At 38.0% G+C, this 18,088-nt stretch overlaps 1 protein-coding gene across 2 annotated transcripts in view; it reads left to right on the top strand.

Moving 5' to 3' along the window:
• The window catches only part of LOC103136478 (voltage-dependent T-type calcium channel subunit alpha-1I-like), a 183,380-nt gene that overhangs the window by 77,899 nt on the left and 87,393 nt on the right, over positions 1-18,088 (top strand). For both annotated transcript variants that reach the window (XM_016670321.1, XM_016670322.1), the window contains 2 exons: positions 956-1,089; positions 17,400-17,497. In XM_016670321.1, the coding sequence (XP_016525807.1) occupies positions 956-1,089; positions 17,400-17,497 (232 nt within the window). The remainder of the gene's footprint in view (positions 1-955; positions 1,090-17,399; positions 17,498-18,088) is intronic.

The raw sequence follows: 18,088 nt of genomic DNA, 5'->3' as shown, positions 1-18,088 counted from the left end.
TGTGCTCAAACATTTGAAAGTGCATGATATAAATCATATCCACTTCATAAAAGAGGAGAAGACAAACATAATAACTTCTTCATATCACAGTGTTTTCTTGACAGTAGGTGATATGCACCCATCGAGCTGGAGAAATAACATATTTTCTGTCTTTAAAATGTCATTATCACAGTCCAGTGATGTACAAAAGCTAAAGGTTTCGTTCAGTCATGTGGGAGACAAAACAACTGCTACCATCATTACAGAACACAGTTTGTTTCTCTTTATTACCTTCTAACAGAGGTCAAACACATTTTGTCTTCTTTTCTCAAAGCTGCTTTTATAAAAAATGTTTTTTTTTTTCATATCTGTTAGAACTGTCACCATATTGTGACAGTGCGTATATCAGACAGATTATCTGTGAAAAGATCGACCTGCTCCACCTCCTCCCTGTGCTGCTATAGACGTCTGAATAAATGTAGCACTCCAGACCAAAAACAACCAATCAGAGACAGGAGGAGGACCTTAGCGCTGTCAATCATCGTGGTGTATGTGTTGCTAAATGTAACGGCAGAGAAACAACTTACTAGTACAGGAAAGCCATCATCTGTGGCTACGCTAACTAGCTTGAGCATTTACAGCGGGTTCTGCTTCATGCAGCGTAGCAGAGAGCAGGGAGGGAGATGAAAAGGGGGCAAATGGAGCCTGATTGACAGCGCTAAGGCCCGCCCCCGGCTCTGATTGGCTGTTTCTAGTCGGCATTGGAAGCACTTCTTTCACTGATTATCCGTCTCATGCCAGACTTATTACGACATAGTGACAGTTTCAACAAATATGTCAAAAAAATATGTTTTATAAAAGTTGCGTACTGCAGCTTTAAGGTAAAAACAAAATATTTATTTGCTTTTTATGCAAAACAGTTAAAAAGCTATTTCCCTTCTGCTAAAGTTTGAACCCATTAACTTTATTTCCTCAGGCGTTTGATGCATTCATCTACATCTTCTTTGCCATGGAGATGGTCATCAAGATGGTCGCTCTGGGAATCTTCGGACGGCGCTGTTACCTTGGAGACACGTGGAACCGCCTGGATTTCTTCATCGTCATGGCAGGGTCAGAACCTCCTGTTCCAATTGTTTGACCCTCCTCTAGGCAGAGTGACACACCCTGACGGGTGTAGTGAAAAATTCACAGAGTGGCACAGAAACATATGCAGCATATTAAAATTAGATGCAGAACATAGAACATATAGACCAAAATATAGCTGAATAATTTAAAGTTGTGTAGCTTAAACGTTAAACATTACGCCATACTGCAAACGTTCAGAATCGTAACCACAGCTTGGCAGTGCAGCACGTTTAAATCGTTTCAAAGTTCAAATGTAACCATGACTTATGGTGGCTCTATTTAAAGACTTGGCCCTTAAATCGCTTTTTTCGTCTCAAACTGCTTTGTCTTCCTGACACGCTCCTTTGCGTTCTCATGCATGGCTGATCATCCCATTGTTAAATATATATGGTAGCGTTAAATATTAATATGTTGATAGTTGCCGGCTTTCACCTGGGACAGCGCCTCTAATAATGCGGTGATGATGTGGCTAATCACCGTAAAATAATTCAATGAATCAGCTGGAATGAGCCTGAAATAAATACTGCATCACATTCCTGCTGCTGCTTGTGAAAGGAAACTCGGTCACGTCTCTTACTGCTGGAATGATGTTTTTATGAGGGGTTTTTAAACATTTCACAGAGAAATGTTTTCTGTATATCGGATCATTTTTGTTTGATAATGACATTTGTTTAAAGATCTGAAAAACAGTTACTGGAAAAGCAGAAGATGCCTCTCAGGGAGTGAATACTTTTCACAGCAAATCTATCATTGAATGTTTGACAGCTTCAGTTTTTTTTTTTTTTAAGAGATTTGTTCATTTTTTCTGAGCTTATTTGGATTAGAGCCATATTTTCTAGTCTCTTCTTCTTTCTCGCTGCCTGTAATAATACTTAGAGCATCTATCATCTGCAGTAATTTGCTCCAACTGCATCAGGCTTCTTTGATGTTTTTATTTTTTTACTTTAGTTTTATATTATTAGTAATAAATACATTCTGAGATTTAGCAAATGTTTATAAAATAAACAAAAAAAAAAACAAAAAGAAACTGACATCATGTGTAAGAACTGACATGACCCCAAATCGAACAAATGAATTCTACCATGCAGAACGCCGTAGAGCTTCTGTCTTAGGCAAAAGGTCACTAGTTGGGTTTAGTACTAAAATTGCGCAAATTAGAATAACGGAAATAAATTTGCTTAATGGAAATATTCCAAATTTTGAAGTTTTTCAGTGAAAGGTTTTTTTGCGCTTGGATGATGTGGTTTGTTTTTCTTAATCCATATTTAAACACTTTTTTTGCATCGCATGAGTTACGTGACCAACAGCCGTATTTTACTTCTGGCCAAAACCACAAAGAAGACAACAGGAAGTGGTAGGAGGATGATGGTTTGACTCTGGTTGTTTTTTTTGTTTTTTTTATGACAACATATTGAATCAACAGCTCTTCTGTAAAATGGCCGACTACAATTTCCCCAAAACACGGCGTATGTAGCCGCTACCAAGTAGGCGGGGTTTGTCACTCCAACACCTGAATCAGATGCCGACGTCTCCTCTGATTGGCTGATAGAGGATGAGAGCTAGCACCATGTCTGAATTCTGAATATATCTCATGTAACTGTTTACATCCACCGCTGCCATGATTTATAATGACTTATCGCATGAGCAAGCTTATTCATGTGTGACTTTAAGTTCATTACTTATGAATTTGTGTTTTATTGGCATTAGCAGAACATAGACAGAAATTTGCCAACATTTGTAATGGAAACACAACCACTGTCAAAATGTGATGCAAACCTGTGTGTAGTCGGTCCGAAAGATAAAACTGGACCAATAGGGAAACATTTATACTATATCTGTAAATATCAGTTGTCGGCCATATTAGCAATATTAATATTGGATATCGATATTGGCCCAAATTTTCATGTAGGTGCATCCCTAGTAAAAATTTCAACATGGTTCCTATCATTAGTTGCTGGATTCAAAGTCAACCAAAGGGAAAGGATCTTACTGACTTACCAAAGAATACTGAGACTGTAGATTTTTAAAACATCACTTTCCAACGTATTGCAGACAAAACACTGAAGTTCCACAGAGTAACTGGAGTTATTAAATGAGCTCTCTTTATGAATCCCAATAATTTATGTGACTCCTTTTCTGCTATTCACATATGTAGGAAGTTACCTGTGAGCTCCTGCCAGAGGCATTTGTCCAGTTACAGGTCATTAGCATACAGGGAGAACATCAGGGTGTGGAAACCTGTCCAGTTACAGGTCATTAAACTTCTTGACTCCTGCTCAGGTCACATGTTCTGTCCAAAAACTCTGTGATTTGGTGTCAAACTTTTGTTCCATCGGCTGACACCGCCGACAGTCTCAGCAGACAGCCTTTGTCCTCCTCGGGTTTATTTCCGTTAATATATTCATAGAATAATTTCAAAGAAAGACAAAAGGCAGCTCAACTTCTAATCTCAGTCCTGTGGGATGCTAAAATTCATTCCTAAAAGCTAAAGTTTAACGTGTTCTTTCATATGTTTCTGCAGGAACATGTCTCTGCTCTTTACCAGGATCTATTTTTACAAGTAAATACCCCTCATTTGTTATCAGGCAAGAAACTCACATTCTGAAGCAGAAACATCTTGTTTAAAAATGTCAAAGCTTGTGGCAGTGACATGAGTCGAGAGAAATGCAAAAAATTATTTCGAAAAAGAGTCAAAAGATTCTCTGAAGTCTGAAGAAATCATGACGCTTTACACCAAAACTGCTGTAGCAGATCCTACATCCTCAAGTCCTAAAGACCAACATCTAGTCTTTGAGGCTCTGCAATAAGTTTTATTTTTTTATGAAGGCTTGACTTAAAGATTGCAAACAGAGGTAGATGAACACACTGACATAGCGGTGACTAAACTGGTTTTAAGATCAGTTTCATCTCTAACGCTTTGTGAACTTGAGAGCTTGTTTGCAAAGATGAATGGACAAACTTCTGTGTCTGTAGAGACAAAACTCAAAGACTTGCAGCTGTCTCTGCAGCGAAAGATGATATTTTTTTTCTTATTTTTAACAAAAAGGCTATACAAATATCTTTTTCACATAAAATGTAAAGAAAATACATTCACGTTTGGCTGTAACACGACATCCAGGATGTGTTTATTACATTTTTCCTGGTTTTCCTTTTTCCTCTAAATCCTCCTCTTTATTCCTCATCTCTTCTTTTTCATTCAAAATGGAGGTAGGTTTTTTCTCCCACTGTCATTAATGTGGTTTTCTCTTGACTTTCTGGCTTTTATCTCTCAGTGGCACAAAGTTTCAGCCCTAAGGCCTGAGGAGCTTTTGCATAATGTTTGATCTAATCCCTTTTTCCCTCTGATTCCAAAAAATGTTCAGCTCTTATATCTTTCCTTATCCTGCTGCTCCTTCTCTCTCTCTCCCTCGGTCACCATCTCTTAAGTATTAAGCGCTAAGTGGAGACCTTTTCTCTCGTCTTTGGGCCAAATTCCGATGCTTAGCGCGTGCATGGCAGAGGGATTCCACTGCCATTCCCCGATTACGCTCTCATATCACACCGGCCGCATGCAGAGTGTGTAGCGACGTGGGAAAACGCCACGTCCCCCCAGGGAAGTGCGTATTGCAAACCCAAACCGAACCGTAAGCATTCTGCAGGAAGGAGTCGACGAGCAGCGGGAGTTTAGCTTGGATTGCTCAGATTGAAGCCACGCGTGGTTAAAAATGAAATCTGATGATTTTTAGAACTTGGCTGAGAGTGGAGGAGGCGGCTGGCCAACCTGAAACCAAACGCTTCCTTTCGTACAACATCTATCTGACAACTACGTTATACAAGATGCATCATGACTGACATGTTTCCAAAGGGTGAACACGAACATACTTGGTTGTTGCTGTGCATTAGGGCTGCAACTAATTAGTAATTGATTATTCTATCAGTTATTCGAATTTTGCGACATTCAGCACATTTTTCATTCAACCACGTAAGTCTTTCCATGTACTCTTAGAAATACATTAAAATATGCAAATAAACACATGATTCAGTTCTGTTTTTTAAACAGGGAAATATAAACATTTTTTTATAGCCTAAAATGCAACAACATGACATTCCTCCAGTGAATGTGAGCCAGGTGAAGCTATCAATGCCACCAATGATATGTTTATCGTAAATCCAAACTATATGTGTATTTCTGAACAGTTACTGCTCTGAATATGTTGTATATTTTAAGTGAATGGTCTTTTTTTGAGTTCATATCGTCCAGTTGGTGATTAATCGATCAGATTAATCACTATAATCGATTAATCACAATTAATCTGATTAATCTGATTATTCATTTCAGCCCTATTGTGTAGATTAGATTATCATTTAAACATTATTTCATTTAAGTAATTCAAAGTAAGTTGCTTAGTAATATCTTCAAAGTGAGTCTGTTTGCATGGATTATTTATACGCAAAGTGATCAATTTTAATGACTAACGTGAAATTCACTTTTTTTTCCCTTTCTTTTTTTTTTCCAAAGTAGGACCTGGCTATGTATAGATATTATTTATCTGCAAAACATTTCTCCCTAGAATACAGAAAAATGTCCCTCTGCATTGACCAACATGCAAGATTTCGCCCCCCAAAATCCTGCAGAGGGGCACAAATTGCCCCCGGACCTCACTTTGAACACCCCGGTGCTAATTGCTTCTCGTTTCGTCCCGCGTACTACGCCATGCTTGACACGCTACTAGTCTGAGACTCGGCCCAATCGCAAAAAACACTCAGTGCTGGAAAACTGGCTGAAAATGAACCAAAAATAGCCCAGTGCAAGCACAGCCAGATGGAGACGCAGTGATAAGGCTACATCCTGTTAGAGACACCATGCTAATCTGTTAGCGATCAAACCTCTGCACCAAAGTTTGCCTGTGGCAGGCTGCAAGAAAAAACATTGGTTTTCTTGTCACAAAAAACACACTGGAAATTAAAAAAAACAAAAAACAGCACGACTGTGGAAAAAGCCGAATGAAAGCAGTCTGCTTCAGTTAGCCATAATTAGCATGCTTTCCACCTCTGCTCACTGTCAGCATTGTTTTCCCCAAAGTGACTCCGACGCGCCTTTAAAGAGATTAATTTCTACATTTTCCACAAAGCAACATGGAGGCAAGCAATCCTGCGTCCCTGAAAAACTTCCTGCGTTTATATGAAGCTTGCAGAAATGTGTGTATTCTCTATATTTAGAGGTGTGTGTACTCTTTTGTCAGCCTGTCTGGTGGGATGTGCTTGTAGAGGCTGTCGGCGTGTGCAGACTGAGCGCTGGATTCCTGAGGCTTCAGAGTTCCTTCAGACCCGTCTGACCTGCTCTGTCTGTCTGCAGCACTCAGCAGAAGCAGCATAGCAGAGAAAATATTCCATTTGATCACTGCGACGCAACATCAGCTGAGCCATTCTCCCAGTTCATATCTGCCGTTGACATGACTCCGGGCTAATTCAGCTAAAATTTACCCTCACAAAGCAATTACATTTTCACTTGGCATTAAAAAAAAAGTGCTCTGAGGGAATTGAACCTCAGTTAGCCGCATTATATGCAAATAAACACGTAGGTGTTGAAACAGTGGGCTGTTAATCAAGCAGACAACAAGACATAACCGTCTGCTGATGTATCTGTAACATCACAGTTTGTGTTTTTGATCACTTGGACTGGGTTCTAATTCAAACACCAGGTGTAAACTTTGCGGTTACTTTGGCTACAAGCTCTTGATGAGGTTAATTAAGAGGAATTGAACTTTACATAGGTTTTCAGTTAAGCTCCAAATGAGCTGTGTTTGTTTTATGATTCAAAATGGCATTTTCCAAAAGATAAGACGACGTACGAGGAGGTTCTAGATGCATAACAAGACCTGCAAAAACAAAAGATCTTACTTTTTATAATCTTATATTTTTGTCTAGTGCAAATACCTTAATGCACAAAACTAACTCACAAGTAACTTTTCAGAAAGATAAAGGAGCTTGCTTTAAGTAAGTAATTCCTTTCCTTAATGATGAAAAAGTACTACTTCTATTGGCAGATTATTTCACTTATAACATTAGAAAACTGTCTTGTTATAGGAGTTAATTTGACAGTAATAAATGTTCATAAAGGAGCTTTGGAGTTTGTTTTTCAGCCATTCCAGGGGATGACTTTATCGATCTGATGCCAAGTAAATACAGCATAAGTGTTGCGATACCGATACTCTTTTAGTCCAGTTTGATATATCATCAAACTTCTTTTGCTGTATTTTTTTTTCTTTAAAATATTTTGATAAAACTCAGGACAGGGGTGCTGTGGTGGCACAGGAGTTAAGCACAACCCATATAAGGAGGCCTCAGTCCTTGACGTGGCCGTCGCAGGTTCGATTCCCAGCCTGGTGACTCTCGTCTCTCTCTTTACCTACTTTAAAGTCTTTGCACTTTCAAATTAAGGTAACTAGAGCCAAAAAACAAACAATAATAAACAGGACAGAATAAACAGAAACAATAATAATAATAAAGAACTAAACTGAATGTCGGAGATAAGTCAGAATTATTGTTTTTTTTTGTTTTTTTTTTAGTGTGCCTAATAAAAAATCAATCTAAAACCCTAAGTAACTGAGCTAACGCTAACAGAATCTAGCAGTGGTGCCACCCGTTTGTCAGGACGTTTAACTTCCTGTCTGTTCACACATCCACGCTGCCCTACCTGTTTGTGAACACCAGCTTGTTCCTGTAGAACATTTGCGCTGCATAAATGTCATATCCATGAATCAAACAGATGCTGGGGGATTACACGTTTTAACAGCTTCACTCACATTGTGAACTGTCAAACCTTTCACTGTTGAGAACGGCAGACGGAAGGGCATTCCTGATGCAGATCTGCACCGACTGAACATCACAGCTTTTATGAAGGTGGGACTTCTTGCAAGGTTGCTGTTTAGATTAAACTGCAGCAAGTGAACCCCATCAAATGGCAACTGTGTCTCTGCGTGTGTGTGTGTGCGTATGTGTGTTTACTACAGTCGGTTTTCTGAACCATTACTCACACTGATGGAACTCTGGTGTCATCTTGTGAAAGGGCAGATTAAGAGTGCATCGCAGCAAAATAACACAGTCGTTCACCACACATTTAAATGATAATAAAATGACCTTCCCTGAACACACACCAGGCCTTCCAGCACCGTATGCATTGCTTATTCATGAGTAAGCAGCTCCAGTGACAACTCAACTGTTTGCTGTTGTATATTGTTGCTCTGACAAGTTCAAAATGTGAAAAGACAATTTACGTGTATGTAGCAACATATTAATATTCATCCCAGAGCGGTATTCCATACCCCAACCTTGCCCCTTTAAGTGAAGACTATAAAGTAGGGATGCACGATATTGGATTTTTGGTCAATATCCGATATGCCTATAAACTAAAACTCATTTGGCCGATAACGGATACCGATATCTTTTTCCTAGACCTACTTACTGAAACGATATGGCTTTCTCTACTGTGGAATTAAAATACTGCATTATGTTTGTCAGTTTAACCTGCTACCAAATGCAAATGCTAAATGGGAGGTTGAAAATGTTGTAACACTTTCATCTTGCATTATGTTTAAATTTATTCATGACATTTGCTCTCTCTAAAACAATGACGACACTGAAAATTGCAAATTTGACGTTGCGCTGCAGGCGTCATTGTCTCTGGTTTGTCAGATAAAAACAACACATTTTATATTGGTGAGTTATTTTGACGGAACGGCCGATGTCCGATAGTAAACTTTACAGCTAATATTGGCCGATACCGATACCATGCCGATAATATTGTGCATTCCTACTAGAAAGTATAATAAAATACCTACTAGTATAAATGCAGAATGCAAGATGTACGGCACTCTCTGTTGGTCGAAACAAATTTGACAAGAGGTTTTTGCTTAGCCTCATTTATGGCTCAAGACATATTAGATTGAAATAACGCATTTTATTTTCAGTAATAGCTGTTTTATTGGAAGAGATTTGGGTAGAAACACAAAATAAAGTGTCTTAGATGAACAAGGTGCCCATGCATCACATATTCTGTATCTGAAGATCAAATCAAATCAAATTTTATTTGTACAGTACATTTCAGGAACAAGGCATCTGCTTTACATCATAAAAACACAAAGTTAGACAGTCATAAAACACACAGCCAACAATTGAAAGTTTACATTTTGCCATCATTACACATCAGATTGTTGATTAATGTTTCAGTGATTGTGTTTCAAAAGCAACTCTAACCTGCTGGGTTTTTAGTCTAGATTTAAAGGTGCAGTGTTTCAGCTGTTATGCAGTTTTCTGCTTCTTCATGTTTGGTTCTGGTTCTAGAGAAGCAGACCAGACCAGAACTAGAACCAGAACCACAATTCTATCTGCCATTTATTTTTATTTTTACTGTTTGTGTGTTTTAATTAGTGTCACCTGCCTCTTTCTTTCCCTCCTAGGTGTTTTTTAGGGTTGCTTTTATTATTATTATTATTTATTTATTTTTTATTAGATAAAGTGGGCAAACGGGTTGCATGCTATTATACTCTTAAGGTTATATTTAAACAGTTTTAGAACCTGGATAAAACCAGATTTTTTTTATGTGTTCTGTAAACTGAAAATAGTTTGAATAAGTTTTTGCATCTGCATGCTGTCTGTCGTTTATTGGCCAATACAAAATGCTGCAAATGATTTCAAAAAGAGAACAATCATTGTAATTAACTTTACATACATATGTCTAAAAAAAATTACATTATTTCTTGATTTCACCTACATTAGTGGGTATGTATATGTCTAGATGTTCCATAAAGTTGTTGGTTGACATAAAGTGAATGTTTTTCTAGTTGGAAAGAAGAACATCATGAATATGAAATTTTGAACATGTATTTATGGAAATGTACTCAGGATTTCTTTAGGATTTCTTGTTTTTTTCCACTTGACACATTTTATGCTTCTTAAGTCAATCTTCTCTCAGGAGTTACGGAGGGTAAAAAAGAGGCTTTGGTGTCTTTTCAGTAAAGAGACAAACTGTTGCCTCGTTCTTGCTGAAAAAGCAGATGTGAGCTCTTAAGAACCATGTCTTACATGAATAATCAGCTCTTATTAAAATGTATTTTTGTGAAAACGTTGGAGATTACGCGCTGTCTCCACGAGTTAATTTTTCTCTTGCGTCTACTTAAATGCACCGACTGTCGCTTGTTTCTTTGATGACTGATGCATGTTGAGTGAGCCGCATAAGTCGGGAGACAACCTGATGAATTCACAACAGTTATTTTAGCAGCTTAGCAGCTTATTTATTTTCCTTTATATAGTAAAACGACTTATTGACGTCGGTAGCCAGGCGCTGTGGAGACCATGTCATTTGTGGCAAAGATTTTTCTGGCTGCTCAACATTTGTATTTTACCCTGAATGCACCATGAAGGCGAAGGAGAGAAATAAAAATGATGAAGTAAGAAGAGAGAAGACAGGATTTAATCGTCCGTAACCAACCTGCTTGAAATGTTACTGGTTTATTACAGGAGTTGCTACACTTTTCCACACCGCTGCCCCCAAACAAGCTTCATGTCTTCTGGCCAGAAAACATGTAATATATGAGAATGTGCTACAAAATATGTAAAGAAACATTGAATTTTACCATTTATTTTTCTCACTATTCAATAATTATTACATTCATTTAACATTATAACATTCCTCATGCCTTCTGATTTTAGTCGGCAGAGTTCTGTGTTGGAAAATTTATATAAGGTAACATATTCTGACTTTATTAATCTGATGTTCCAGTTTTAAAAAAATCCACCACAATCCTCTCTTTTGATAAGAGAATACGTAATAATTTTGTATTAATCCTATCAAATTTTATTTAATCTCCACACTTTGCTGGACGGTTCCTCCTGTCATTTCCATGACAGAAATGTTTTCCATTTTGCATTTGCTTGCTATGCTAGCTTCCAAAACAGGATTCAAATGTGAACAAAAAGATCCAGAGGATTCGTTGTTCAACCCAGAGCAGGAATTAGAACAAACTTGGAATCCAGAGAAACTCCTATTAGTTTGTCTAAAGAAGCTACTGATTACCTTAGATCAACATTTAGCATTAAACTTTTAATATCGGAGCAAGAATTAGAGAAACTAGTTTTATCAGAACAAGAATCCAGAGAAACCCCTACTAGTTTATAAATTACAAACGACTTATTCTTAAACATGGGGAAGTAATTTATAGTTTTCCTTTTTTTGTTTTCTTTTTTCCTTTTTGCTCTTTAGTTTGTTGTTTTGCTGTATTTCCTTCTAATCCATGTAAAGCACATTTAATTGCCTTGTTGATGAAAATGTGCAATATATTTAAAACTAGAAAGTGTGCATTTCCTGCAAAAATGCAAGTGTGTGAATGCTGAATGCTTTTGTTGAAGATGCCAAAACGTTTGAAGTCAACTGCTGAAGACTTGTAGAAGTGCAAGAAACTGGCAGACGCACTAGAACAAATTATAATCCTGCAAAGTGACTAAATGGGATTATTATAGCAGAAAAACTGTTGAAGAGGAGAAAAAGCTTTTGAATAATGGAAAACTTCCACCTAAACAGTATTAGAAATTGCTGGAGAACAGTGGTTCCTAACCTAAACCATAGGGTTACCGCAGTTTATAAGGTAAAATTATATAAAAGGCTAAATGTAGCAAAATCACCAATGGTTGCATCTAGCCTTCCGCTTGCATGTTGAGTTACAGTAATATAATCTATGCAATGTAGAAAACTCATGTAAAACCTAAAATTTGAAAAGAACAGAAACGTTGCCCTATTGCTTCTGATAAAAACAATGGCTGAATGAAAAGCATACCTTTTATGATTCCTGAGATATCATCATTTGTTTGTAGGCATTGTTTAGCACAGTGACTACAAAACACAGGTGACATGCAGCACAAAAAAAAGCTGAAATTATTCCCAGGTGCTAAGCAGCACAAAAGCTGTTAAACTGCCCATCTTCAAAATGGCCACTGCCTTGTTTCCTCCATGACAGCTCCAAAAGTGGATGATTGATGATTAATAGGCAGGACCTGAAACATCCACAATGGACATTTTATATTGTAATTCTCAATTCTGCTACAGGATGGGGTGGTTTCCCCCATGGGGTGAAAAATTCATAAAAAACTGAATATTATAAAAAGTATGAAGGTTACGAATACCAAGAGATATAGCCGGCATTAGGAGAGCAAGCTGAATAGTAAAAAAGTTGAATGGTGAAAATAGCACAAAGTATGCAGGAGAAGAAGCACAGCGAAATTTACGGAGCAACCAGAAAAGTGGAACTCTGCCTCTGAGTCCCTCCTAATCAGGACTGATGATTTAATCTCTTTTTTTTCTCATTTTCTCTCCAGCTTTCTGAGCCCTCCATTTCCCTCCCTCTGGTCTACTAGATGTGTTGTACTTAGGTTGGAAATAATACAGAAAAAGAAAAACACAAAGCAGGATTGAAGAATTAGAGCATACAAACGGAAGAGTTGGAGTTTCTAATGAAAGATCATGAGGTGAAAAGTTGGTGGATAAAATACAAGACCTGGGATGATGGCCGCGCGTCTGTGTGCTCCGCCTCACTCCTGTAGCTTCTCTCTGACTTTATAAGCACTTCTGGGAGACAAAAATGTACCGCACTCATTAATCTCATTTTAATAATTGATGCCGTCTTCTCCAGGAGGAGTTTAGTCTGGACTGCAAGCATAAAACGAGACATTTAGAGCTCTGTGGTAATTGCCACGTTAGTATATTCCTCTCTATTAGGCCAGTGTGCAGCTGGTTTAATGGTTCCTACAATATTTATTTAGCTGTAATATTTTTCCGACCAAAGCCATCGACTGACCGCGTTTCTGATTAGATAGCTGTGGTAATGCATGTTTAGGCTATTGGAGAACAGCTCGTTTTGGCCGCTAATTAGCATTAGCAACTGCTTTCAAAGGCCTTACTCTTAAATAAAATCCAATCCTTGGTATTGTAACCCAGATTAAAGCAGCACTGAACTTCTGTAGCTTCCTTTTATTCTACTTTCTCCATGCAGAACCATACTTAGGCATCAACATACAGTCTGAAAAAGATGACCGTTGGGTTAATTGGTTTCTGTAAATTGCTCTCAGTGAAGTTTGTGCATGTATGAGGTCTTTTTGTCCTCCGTGTGTGTGTGTGTGTGTGTGTGCGTGTGTGTGTGTGTGTGTGTGTGTGTGTGTTACCCTGTGATGGACTGGCAACCTGTGCAAGGGCGCCTCTCGCTCAATGACTGCCAAAGATAATATTTCTATTCTGTCTAATAATTTCTACTACAGTTTTTTTGTTGTTTTTGATTCTTTGACTCTTTGACTTTGAACACAAAAGTTCGTTAAGTAGTCGGTCTATATCAGTGTTACAATAGTTTAGGGTTTTTTGTTATACATATAGTTTTGTTTCTTTGTGCCTTTTTGTCTAATTTAATTAGTTTTAAATTAGTGTCTGCTAGTTTTTTATTAGTTAATAGTTAAATTTTGTTTGGCCTTCATTAGCTATAGTTTTAGTTTTAGTTTTTTCATTCTTTGGTTCATATTTTAGGTGTGGAATTCAAAAAAGTGAAAGTGCTGTGATTATTTATACATCGATTAGATAATGAATACTCAACAGAACATATAAAAAAATAAATGGTTTCAATTACAACCAACTGACTCTGTGTTTTCTCCCAAGTTTTGCTCCCGCCATTCAGTGGAGTAGCATAAATGCTGCTAAGAGGCGTATGGAGTGGCATAATTTGCTGACAGCTGATGTAAACTGCTAATAAATAGATTAAAACAAGGGATATTAAAGTCATAAGTTCAGTGTAGTTCTAGTTAGTTTTTCCCTCCATTAAATACAGTTTTATTTATTTCAGTTAAAGTGTTTTCTCAATTTCAGACTTTGTTATTGTTAGTTTCAATGAATAACTGGTCTAGATCAGACCTTTTCTTGGCAACAGATGTGCTAAACAGACTGTCAATATTCAAGAGATGCCCTCCTCCATTTTCTTATTTAAAGACATTTAAGAGACTCTGTCCTTCTTGAGAAGACAAATTTAACAGAAAAAAACCAAACAGATCTCAGCTACACACTGCAGACCAACTCTGTGTCGTTAAAGGAAAATGGTGTGAACTCTGACCTAGCCTTCTGTCTCTGTGTGCTATTAACACATTTTTGTCTGAGGAAGAAGCTGTAGAAAGAGAGGCTGGCTTCCTCCTGTCATGATCGGGGTTGAGAGATAATCCTGCCAGCAGCAGTGATTTCATACTTCATGGTTCAGCAGCTGGACCCACACAGCTGCTCACAGGCCTCCCTATTGAAACCTGGGTCAGCAAAACCCAGAACCTCCAAAAATGTTCAGGTAGGCTGGTTGGACTGGAAGGCAAATGACTCATTCTCTATTGCCAGTAATAGAAGCTGCGTTTCCATTGACTATTTAATTGAGCAAATGGACATTTAAAAATGAATTTGCTTAATGAAAATATGACAATTAAAAAAAAAAAAAACCTCTAGTTTTTCAATAAAGGTTTGGCACTAGAATGATGTGTTCTTTTTTTTCTAATCTAAACTGGATTACTTCACAAAACTGCAATGGAAACACTTGTTTTGCATCGCATGAGCCACACGATCAACAACCGGATGTTACTACTGGCAGAAACCATGAAGAAGAAGACAGGAAGTAGTTGGACGATGGTCTTTAATGACTTATCGCATGAGCAAACTTATTCACGTGTTATTTTATTTCCGTTTCCTATTTAATGGAAACCCTGCAATTGCGAAATTGTGTTTTTTCAACATTAGTGGAGTGCTGACAAAGTTTTGCAGGAATTCGTAATGGAAACCCAGCAAGTGAGTTCTTTTTTGGGGGGGGGGGCAAAAGTATCTTAAAAAGTCAGAGAAGTCATTGTATTCGTCACAGATGTTGAGAATGGATTTCCACTCATCCTCATCACTCACACTTCCCATCATGTTACAATTGCGAATCGTTTTTCTCAAGAAAAATCAGAACAACCTTGAACAATTGACATGAAGTTCTTTATTTTCTTTTCTTCGAAGGGCAACTTTGTTTGTAGCAGTCTGCCAAATCTGAAAACATCTAAACAGAATATAACCTTGTGTGGGTGACTGTGGCTCTGTGGGTATTGCAACCGGCCACAGAGCCTACAACCTACAACAATCGGTTGTAGGTTGCAACCGATTGCAAGGTTGCAACCTACAACCTTGCAATCGGAAGGTTGTAGGTTCAATTCCAGCTTCCTCCTGCCACATGTCAATGTCCCCCTGGGCACCTAACCCCAAAATGTTTGTGAGTGCGAATGGGTGAATGTGACTCTAGTGTAAAGCTCTTTGAGTGGTCAATAATGATTGGATAAAGTGCTATATAAGTTCAGTCAATTTACAAAACAATATCAGGACTCTTGGCACCCTGAATAATTTAAAGCTCCAAATCCTATGGAAATAAAAAAATAAAAGAGCTCAAGGACAGGTTTGATCTTACCCTTTAAACCACCTTAATGAAGAAGTCTGAACTCTGTGAGTCTTTCATGATTGATTTTTGCCCTCTTAGTGGCTCTTTTTTTGAAGATCTGACTGAGGTCTCTCAAAGCAACGTGAAGTGGGGCATTCAGAGCGTCAAGAAAGGAAATTTAAGAAATGAGCATGAGCAGACTGTTCAATGTTTTAACTGGTGGAAGTTATTCTTTACCATGTTTGTTTTCTGACATCAAACTTTTTAATTTTTACTGGTTTACTACAGAATTATATTTCTTGATTTATTTTGGGGTTGGGAAAATAAAACAAAAACATTAGGTATACATTACCGCCACCTATTGGTATGGAGTGTGGCCCAAAATGTCTGATTTATGTCTTTTCTTGAACTGCCTCTAAAATCAGCTACATTTCTTTCCAAGTCATTGTTAATATCCTGACGATTCCTATAAGACGATTCCTCCGGGTCACAGGTCAAGTGTTTGAAAGTGAATAATTCTCCAGGGCTTTTTCCATCACCTGAAAAAAAAATGCACATTCTCTTGTGGAAATCTACTTAATACGAAGAGTTGGAATATTTTAGTAAAAGTTGAACATTTGTGTCAAATACCTGAAACTTTCCTCCGTTTCTCATCCTTTACTTTTGCACCTCTTGACAACAGTCTGCCCTCTCACTTCCCCAGCGCTGGGTTTTTTCTTTTTTTTTTCTTGTTTTTTAGTTTTCAAGCAGCTTTTTTTTTGTTCAGGCAGGTATATATCTGCCTATTGCTCTCTTCTCTTCTCTCTGTCTGTCTGTTCCTAAAGTTGTAATTATCTCCAACACTTGATAAAAGCCTCAGGCTCTCTCCCACTCTCCCTCTCAATCTGACTTTATTGCCTTCATTATATTGCACTTAATCAACGCTCGGTGCTTTTTCAGCTCTGTTTCTGATCTCTTCCCCCTTCCCTCCCCGTCTTGTGCTTCTTCTCCATCTCCTGTAGTATTTGTTTTCTCCTCTGATTTCACAGCAGCCTCGCCTTGTATTTCCCGCTCTCTCCAGCTGTCTTCCGTACCGCGGGCGAAGTATATTGTCAGTGTAATGAATTGTCAAAAATGGGTCAAATAGCGAAACGCGTTCTCTTTGCCTTCCCCTCTCATTTTCCGTTATCGCACGCTGTTCTGGGGTTTTACCTGATGCCGGGGTTTCTCCTCCGCCTCCCGTTTTTGCCGCCTTTCGTAACTCTCCACTTTCATCTCACATGGCTGCACATTCAATCTCGGGGCCTCTCTCTCTCTCTCTCTCTCTCGCTCGCTCGCAGATGCCTCCGGACTGACAGGGCGCACTTTGATGCTTCGCTCCGTGTGCTAAAAGGCAGCAGAGTCACTTTGCAAGAGCCCAGGAGGATCCACTGCACTTATTCAAGTGCAGTTTGACATTCTTTTTCTCTTTTTATTTCTTCTTTTTTTCACCTGGATCCAAATGAGATGCCTCATGGTCAGCTAACAATAATAATAATAAAAAAAATTGGCTTGTTTGCAGAGATATCCCTCGAACTTTATTTGAATAAGTTGAATTAAAGTCCATTTATTCAAACACATTATTCATCTTACTCCCAGCACAGCAGGACCCAAGCTGTGTGTGGATGTGAGTGCGTGTGTGTGTGTGTGTGTGTGTGTGTGTTTCTGTATCTGCTTTCTAATGGGAACAAATCTGGATGGATGAAATGGATAATGAATCATCTGAGGGTGCAACTAAAGATGAAATTACCATTAGATCATAACGCGATGTTAATTATTATCCTCTGCTTTTTGTTGTGTGTGTGTGTGCGGGTGTGTGTTTTCCAGGATGGTTGAATATTCCCTGGATTTGCAGAACATCAACTTCACAGCCATCAGGACGGTGAGGGTGCTGCGGCCTCTCAAGGCCATCAACAGGGTGCCAAGTAAGTGGCCAAATCTCTTCAGAATTAATTTTCTTTTATGTTCTGAGCTAAAATCGTAATTTTTATTTCATCTGCTGTTTATCTTCACCTCTTTCCGCTCTGTTCCGTGGCAGACTTATCTGGGTTAATGAAAGTTTGTGTCTGCTGCAGTACATTTTGTAATAACAGTTTCCAAACCCGTTTTGGGTTTCTTTCTGTTCCTACTTTAAGTGAAGAATAAATTGATATTTTTTCTTAGTTACTACTTTATGTGACTTCACTACTTTCTAACTTTAATTTAGAAAGTTTATTATTTTTGGCTTTAGTCATATTCGTATTGAGTCGACTGGCAGTGTAAAAAGGCATGATGTATAATCTACATACAGCTCTGGAAAAAATTAAACGACCACTTAAAATGATCAATTTCTCTGATTTTACTTTTTACAGGTTTATGTTTGAGTAAAATGAACATTGTACTTTTTATCCTATGAACTACTGACATGTCCCTGAAATTTCAATCAAAAATTTAGTATTTATTTGCAGAAAATTAGAAATGGTCAAAGTAACAGAGAAGCTGCAGTGCTTTCAGAGCTCAAATAACGGCAAAAAAAA

This window comes from Poecilia formosa, unplaced genomic scaffold (assembly GCF_000485575.1).
Source record: "Poecilia formosa unplaced genomic scaffold, Poecilia_formosa-5.1.2 Scaffold32, whole genome shotgun sequence".
Lineage (NCBI taxonomy): Eukaryota > Metazoa > Chordata > Actinopteri > Cyprinodontiformes > Poeciliidae > Poecilia > Poecilia formosa.
This window is presented reverse-complemented; position numbering and strand designations above follow the sequence as displayed.